The sequence below is a fragment of the Pseudorasbora parva genome, chromosome 16, assembly GCF_024679245.1.
Source record: "Pseudorasbora parva isolate DD20220531a chromosome 16, ASM2467924v1, whole genome shotgun sequence".
NCBI classification, from domain to species: domain Eukaryota; kingdom Metazoa; phylum Chordata; class Actinopteri; order Cypriniformes; family Gobionidae; genus Pseudorasbora; species Pseudorasbora parva.
In genome coordinates this window covers 45,118,552-45,127,521 of record NC_090187.1, presented here as the reverse complement: position 1 = coordinate 45,127,521, position 8,970 = coordinate 45,118,552, and the positions used below count along the sequence as shown (strand labels likewise).

Here is an 8,970-nt window from a genome sequence, read left to right as displayed (position 1 = left end):
AACCGTTATGAGTCAGTGAATCGATTCATGATTCGAACCGTTACGAGTCAGTGAATCGAATCACATGACTTTGGCGACTCTAATCATGAATCGATTCACTGACTCATAACGGTTTGAATCATGAATCGATTCACTGACTCATAACGGTTCGAAGCTTTGTTCTGAAATCGGCCATCACTATATAAGTCGTTATTTAGTGTTTTTCCGCACTAACTCTATTCTGGCCTCTTCATCAATGATTGTAGAGCCGCTGTAGTGAGATGGGCTTTGTAACGACGTCTTTAGTGCCTTTATGGGTCTTGAGAGAGGAAATGACATTGGTGTCAATGAAGGCCTTTCTGAGCCATCGGATTTCAACACTAATATCTTCATCTGTGTGTGAAGATGAGCGCAGGACTGACGGCTGGAGGAATCAATCACACAATCATTTCTGGCTGAACTAACCATTTAAAACTTAAATAAAACAGCTTCCCTTTGTTGCGATGCCATCTTTTAAAGTTAAATTAAGATAAAAACGAAACAAATGGCATATAGAAAAAGGTTTTACAAAAAGACAGGCCCGGTCCTGCAGAGATGCGTCGAGTGCGAGAGTTTTTCTAGAGACACGTTTGCGTAGACGCAGTTTTTCCCGCGGGTGGAGAGTGGAATCCGCGCGTCCCATCCGGACCTCTGGGAAGGCGAACGACTCCCGGAGGAAGCCCGTCGGCATTTTGGATCTTCCGGCCGAGCATTGGGCTTCCAACCGGGCTGCTCTCCTGGCTCGCAACCTGCTTCCGCCTTTGGACCCACGGGCTTCCGGAAGGAGTCAGGCTGCTATCCGAGGAATAGTCCGCCCAACGTCGGCCCGGTTCTGGACTCAAGCGGCCTTCGCTAGCAAGCGGAGACTTCCCGGAGTTGTGTGTTTTCCTTTGGGAACATGGGCTCGCTCTTGGGCTGCTCCATGGGCTGGATCGTGGCGAAACCACCGGGCTTAAATGATTCGGACCTGCGCTTGTAGGACTGAGCTTGTTGCACGAGCGAGACTTCCGGGATAAACGCGGCGACGTCGGATTGCTCTCGGTTTCCGAAGAGCTCGCGGCGGAGTCGTCGCCTCCGTGATATTGCAGCTCTCGCACGCGGCTATTCAGCGAGCGACTTTTACGCATGCCGCCTTCGTCGCGCTGACGTTCCTTTTGGACCTTTTTTTTGGGAGGCTTAGTCCCGATTAGAACCACCTTTAAGCTGGTTTCTCCGTCGAACGCCTCGTGGGCTTTCATCGCCGCCTCGACTTCTTCGAACTCCACGATTGCGCACTCCTCCGTTCCAAGTTGGGAGTACCGCCCGCTTAGCTTTTTCAGATCCGCCGGCAAATCTTTTCCGGGTTTGAGGACTCGCACAGATGCGATTGGGCCGTAGTTTCCAAACGCCTTCAGAAGAAGCTCCATTAGCCGCTCTTGTTGGGTCGGACCGGCCGGATTGTCGCCTCCGAATGCAACGCCGAGCTCCGGCCAACGCTTTAGTTCGCTGAGCAACAGCATCCGACTCGGAAGAGATTCGCTGGCGAAAACTGGCACGGTTGACCTGCGGCGAACTTTCCGGCCTTCGTCATTTAGCTCCAAAATGTCGGATTGGCGCAAAGCATACGCCGTGGTTCTCCAATCGCGGGTCAAGTGCTTAACCTGAGGGAGAGAGAACGCATTAAAGGGTTAGTTCAGCCAAAAAAATGACATTTATGTAATTAATGACTAACCCTAATGTCCCATAAGCCTCCGTTCATCTTCACACACAGTTTAAGATATTTTATATTTAGTCCGAGAGCGTATGCAAGTGTATGCACACTATACTGTCCATGTCCAGAAAGGGAATAAAAACATCATCACAGTAGTCCATATGAGACATCAGTGGGTTAATTAGAGTCTCTTGAAGCATCCAAAATACATTTGGGTCCAAAAATAACAAAAACTACGACTTTATTCAGCATTGGCTTCTCTTCCGCGTTTGTGTTCAATCCTCTAATAAAGATTCAAACGGTTATGAGTCAGCGAATCAACTCATGATTCGGATCGCGTGTCAAACTGCTGAAATCACGAGACATTGGCGATCCGAATCATGAATCGATTCACTGACTCATAACCGTTTGAATCTGATTGGCTGAGCTCTCGTCAGGAGTTCTTCAGCAGGAATTCGGCTATTTCAGAAAGTCACACTGAGCAAGTCCTAAAGTCGTGGCTCACACTCGGCCTCACCTTCTTGAAGGAGGTGAGCAGCTTCACGCTGACGAAGCCCAGTTTGTTGCGCCGGACGTGCTTGAGCAGGAAGGCGTCGTGCTCCAGATTCTCATCCGACAGATAATACTCGATCTGGGCCACCAGCTTCTGGATGAGCTCTGGGTCTGGAGGCTGCCAGCTCTCCTCCTCCAGCTCGCCACCGCTGGTCCCGGCGCCACTGATGGACACACACACACACACACACACACACACACACACACACACACACACACACACACACACACACACAGGTCAGGTGATCAAACACACACACAGGTCAGGTGATCAGACACACACACAGCCCCTAAACCTACTCATCACACACACACACACACAGGTCAGGTGATCAGACACACACAGGTCAGGTGATCAGACACACACAGGTCAGGTGATCAGACACACACAGCCCCTAAACCTACTCACACACACACACAGGTCAGGTGATCAGACATACACACAGCCCCTAAACCTACTCACACACACAGGTCAGGTGATCAGACACACATACCGCCCCTAAACCTACACACACACACACACACACACACACACACACACACACAGGTCAGGTGATCAGACACACACACAGCCCCTAAACCTACTCATCACACACATACAGCCCCTAAACCTACTCACACACACAAACACACACAGCCCCTAAACCTACTCACACACACAGCCCCTAAACCTACTCACACACACATACAGCCCCTAAACCTACTCACACACACACACAGCCCCTAAACCTACTCACACACACAGCCCCTAAACCTACTCACACACACACACAGCCCCTAAACCTACTCACACACACATACAGCCCCTAAACCTACTCACACACACAAACACACACAGCCCCTAAACCTACTCACACACACACACACCCCCTAAACCTACTCACACACACAAACACACACAGCCCCTAAACCTACTCACACACACACACACCCCCTAAACCTACTCACACACACAAACACACACAGCCCCTAAACCTACCCGTCACACACACACACTGCCCCTAAACCTACTCATCACACACACACACACACACACACACACACACACACACACACACACACACACACGTCAGCAGAAGGGAGCTCTTCTGTTTCCCATCCTCAAGTCCCTCTCAATCCATCACCAGCCTGCCGAACAACATGAGCAGCGTGAGGCCGAGCCCTCTCCATCTGACCGCAGAACACACACTCCTCAGAGTCTGAGTCCCATTGGGCTGTGATTATGGGGTGCGTTTCAACAACCAGAAGGCCTCGATTGGACAGGCTGACAACCAATCAGAGCAGTGGAGCGACGCATAACGTTATAATTGACAGAACTCAACTGCACTGTGTTGCCAAGTCTGCGGTTTTCCCGCCAGTTGTTTTCCACGTCCGCGGGTTGAAGCGACTTCAATTATGGGATATATAGACCCAGGAAGGCCAATTTTAGCAGAAACCTTCCCAAAATAACACTTTACCCCCCTGGAGGCGGGGCTGAGTCCAGCTGGGGGCGGGGCTGAGTCCGGCTGGGGGCGGGGCTGAGTCCGGCTAGTAGAGTAACCTTCAGGAAGCAGATTAAACGAAGCCTCGCTGCCTACGCCGCTTAAAAGCGGCTGAAAGAGCGGCGCTCGAGCGGGCGGGGAACCCTTCAGGCACAAAAAGCAGCCGTCACGATCCGCCCACCGCTGCTAACGGACAATAGCAGCATCAGCGAGACTCGTTAGCGCTTCACAACACACACACACACACACACACACACGTGGGCTGAGGACACACACACACAGACTCCTGCACACTCGAGAGGTAATGTGGGACAGATTTAATGCCTGCGATTGGGAACGTCTGGAGGGTCACCGAGTGTGTTTGGGATCTAGACCAGAGGCTTTAGAGAGGAGATGGGGGGGGAATAATATTATACAATAAAAGTGGATTAAATAAATAAAACAGGAGCTGCAAGGAAGAGTCTGTGGAAAATTAAAAAAAATTAGGTATACACTATATATATAAAATAAGGAAGTGCTGGGCATATGAAAATTAAAAAATAAGCAATTAAATACAAATTAAAATATTTTAATATATATAAAAACATTCAACTTAAAAAAAAAAAAAAACTTTTAAATGCATTTACCTGTACAGTTCTAAAGTGTGCATGCAACTGTGTGTGTGTGTGTGTGTTGTTCTGACTCGGTCACTGGAGCGACGCCCTGAGAGGAGGAGAGCAACAGGTCTGGTGCCATTCCTACCACTCTCTCCTATACACACACACACACACACACACACACACACACACACACTCACACTCTCTCCTATACACACACACACACACACTCTCCTATATACACACACACACACACACACACACTCTCCTATACACTCCAAATACACACACACACACACACACCTATAAACTCCTAATACACACACACACCAATACTCACACACCATACACACATATATTTATAAACACTCTCCTATACACTCCAAATACACACACACGCACTCCTATACATACACCCACACTCTCCTATACACTCCTAATACACACACGCACTCACATACATACAGTCACATTCTCCTATACACACTAACATTTAAACACACACACATATACTCTCACACACAGTTTCTCTCTCTTGCTTTCACACACACACACACACAGTTTCTCTCTCTCCCTCTCACACACACACACACTCGCTCGCTCTCCCTCACACACCCACCCACCTACCTATTATCTCTCTCACAGACACGCACACACTCTCTCTCACACAGACACACACACTCTCTCTCACACAGACAAACACACACACATACACGTTTAGAAAGGACACTTGTATGGGCCAATCATTGTGAGCATGTCTATTTATAGCCTTGGCAGGTGTGTGTGTAAGGATGGAGAAATCAACACAAATAAATACATGTGACGAGTCGCGTGTGTGTGTGTGCGTGCGCGCAAGTGTGTGTGTGTACCTGGACTTGTCGTGCCTCCCGAGCTCGTCCTCGCTGCCGCTGCCCGTGTGGAGCTCGCCGGTGTTGAAGGAAGGCTCGTCGGGCTCCTCGTCCTCCGCCGCCTGGATCGCCACCGTGATGGTGACCGGAGCGCTGATCTCCCGCGGCTCGCAGCTCATGGTCGCGGGCGTCAACGCCTCCTCTTCCGCGGCTGCGCTGCACGGGGAACCGACGGCGACGCGCTGAGCCGAGCACAAACTTCCCAAGCGCTTGTGGAGATCAAACGCGGGCGAAAAGAAGCGCTCCACGGCGGAGCAGAGCGTCCGAAGTCTGCGCCACGGAGACGGATCCGGCGGCGGCGGCGACGCGGGGCTGTCAGAGGAGGAAGCGGCGACGCGTTTGGGCTCGTCTTGAGCAGCTACTTCCTCATATGTAAGAGGCTTTGTGTGTTTGAATCGAGCCCTGGGATTGGGCCATGACGCCTCCCCAACCCACCAGCAAAACTGAAGCCAAGAGGGCGGCAGCAGGAACGCGACGCAGCGCAGGAACGCGTTGTGCACGGCGGACATTTCTTCGCTAGCCTTTCTCATCACTTTTAGAGAGTCCGCGAGCGCCTCATCGATACAGTTATATCGATAAACAATAATCGCCTCACGTGAATGCAATTAGGAAAAGACGCGCGCGGTGATCAATCAACGCGCGCGCGACCCACTTGAGGCGTGCAAATTGGATAATGGGCTTTACAGCAGCGGATTTGCCGCTGGGAGAGGATGAGGGACAAGCACGGCGCGTGCGTTTCATCGCGTTATTGTGCGAAAGAAAGAAAGTAATCACAAATCACGAGCATGTTGGTGTTAGAGTTATGGCGGATATATTTAGGCGCAGTTAAAACTATTGGAGTTGTTTAAGGTGAGGGTGTGACGTCACGCGTGCTGTGAGTCACCGGCGTGATTGATATTCTGCGTGAGGCGATTACGTCACCGGCGTGTCCCGCATACTGATGATGATGATGACGACACTGATCTTCCTCACTGGGCTCAGTAACAGAGTCTCTCTCTCTCTCTCTCACACACACACACACGTTTGTTTTTGTGAATTGTGGGGACATTCCATAGGCGTAATGATTTTTAAACTGTACAAACTGTATTTTCTATCCCCTTACACTGCCCCTAAATCTACCCATCACACACACACACACACACACACACACACACACACACACACTGCCCCTAAACCTACCCATCACACACACACACACACTCACACACACACACACTGCCCCTAAACCTACCCATCACACACACACACACACACACACACTGCCCCTAAACCTACCCATCACACACACACACTGCCCCTAAACCTACCCATCACACACACACACACACACACACACACACTGCCCCTAAACCTACCCATCACACACATACAGCCCCTAAACCTACCCATCACACACATTCAGCCCCTAAACCTACCCATCACACACACACACACACACACACACACACACACTGCCACTAAACCTACCCATCACACACACACACACACACACACACACACACACACACTCACTCACAAACACACTCTCACACTCACAAACACACACTCTCACACACACACACTCTCTCTCACACACACTCTCTCTCTCTCACACACACACACGTTTGTTCTTGTGACATTCCATAGGCGTAATAGATTTTTACTTTATAAACCGTTTTTTCTATCCCCTTACACTGCCCCTAAACCTACCCATCACACACACACACACACACACACACACACACACACACACACACTGCCCCTAAACCTACCCATCACACACACACACACACACACACACACACACACACACACACACTGCCCCTAAACCTACCCATCACACACACACACACACACACACACACTGCCCCTAAACCTACCTATCACACACACACACACACACACACTGCCCCAAAACCTACCCATCACACACACACACACACACACACACACTGCTACTAAACCTACCCATCTCCCACTCACACACATACACTCTCACACACATACACTCTCACTCTCACACACATACACACACACATACACTCACACACACACACATATCAGCCGTAATGCACGGCTCTTTCTTTCTTTTCTTTTGCTGACCCGTGTCGCCACCATCGCCCCTTTTTTTGTCTGCTCCGCATCAGGTGATTTATTGTGTGGTGTTTTATGGAGATGATGGGCTCCTGCAGACACTGAACCCGAGGACCTTCTCCTCGCTCACTTTCTGCATCATTTCTATCTCCGTTATGCAGAAAAAGCCACTAATTAATCATGGTGGAGGTGCAATAAAGGGATAGTTCAGCCAAAACTGAACCTTCTGTCATTAACTCCTCTCCCTAATGTCGCTCCACACCCGTCAGACCTCCGCTCATCTTCACACACAGTTTAAGATATTTTATATTTAGTCCGAGAGCGTATGCAAGTGTATGCACACTATACTGTCCATGTCCAGAAAGGGAATAAAAACATCATCACAGTAGTCCATATGAGACATCAGTGGGTTAATTAGAGTCTCTTGAAGCATCCAAAATACATTTGGGTCCAAAAATAACAAAAACTACGACTTTATTCAGCATTGGCTTCTCTTCCGCGTTTGTGTTCAATCCTCAAATAAAGATTCAAACGGTTATGAATCAGCGAATCGATTCATGATTCGGATCGCGTGTCAAACTGCTGAAATCACGTGACATTGGCGATACGAATCCGAATCATGAATCGATTCACTGATTCATAACCGTTTGAATCTTTATTTGAGGATTGAACACAAACGCGGAAGAGAAGCCAATGCTGAATAAAGTCGTAGTTTTTGTTATTTTTGGACCCAAATGTATTTTGGATGCTTCAAGAGACTCTAATTAACCCACTGATGTCTCATATGGACTACTGTGATGATGTTTTTATTCCCTTTCTGGACATGGACAGTATAGTGTGCATACACTTGCATACGCTCTCAGACTAAATATAAAATATCTTAAACTGTGTGTGAAGATGAGCGGAGGTCTGACGGGTGTGGAGCGACATTAGGGAGAGGAGTTAATGACAGAAGCTTCAGTTTTGGGTGAACTAACGTCTCGTGTTAATCTGGAGTATCTGTAGAGTAGTGTTGATCCTTCATATCTCCGGAGAGTCTTTAGTTTATCATATTTATAAAAGACATATACACTGAACCGATTCTTTCTGAAAACAGCCGAGTCCGTGAAGGCGTGCAGTGGGCGGAGCAACCCCCAAATTAATTTTTATGCTGAATGTTAAAGAGTGTGACTCAAATATGATCAATTGCAAGATATTCACATTTCAGTGCCACTGTTGGTGCTTTCGGCGGGGTCAGAGGTCACCCTGACTGGTCCATACGCCTCAAACTGAGCTGCTCTGTGTATTCTGACAGCTTTCTATCAGAACCAGCATTAACTTCTGGAGCAGTTTGAGCTCCAGTAGCTCGTCTGTTTGATCGGACCCCACGGGCCAGCCTTCGCTCCCCACGGTCATCAATGAGCCTTGGCCGCCCATGACCCTGTGGCCGGTTCTCCACTGGTCCTTCCTTGGAGCACTTTTGATAGATACTGACCACTGCAGACCGGGAACAGCCCACAAGAGCTGCAGTTTTGGAGATGCTCTGACCCAGTCGTCTAGCCGTCACAATCTGGCCAAACTCGCTCAAATCCTTGCGCTTGCCCATTTCTCCTGCTTCACACACATCAACTCTGAGGACTAAATGTTCACTTGCTGCCTAATATATCCCACCC

At 49.1% G+C, this 8,970-nt stretch overlaps 1 protein-coding gene across 1 annotated transcript; it reads right to left on the bottom strand.

Annotated features, from left to right (window-relative positions):
- Nucleotides 1–361: 361 nt before the first annotated feature.
- On the bottom strand, nt 362–5,804 carry larp6a (La ribonucleoprotein 6, translational regulator a). Its single transcript, XM_067419166.1, has 3 exons — nt 5,207–5,804; nt 2,226–2,424; nt 362–1,658 (listed from the first exon to the last, which is right to left on the bottom strand). Exons 1-3 carry the CDS (start codon nt 5,773–5,775, stop codon nt 597–599), a joined length of 1,830 nt encoding a protein of 609 aa, XP_067275267.1. The 5' UTR covers nt 5,776–5,804; the 3' UTR covers nt 362–596.
- Between the last annotated feature and the right edge of the window lie 3,166 nt (nt 5,805–8,970).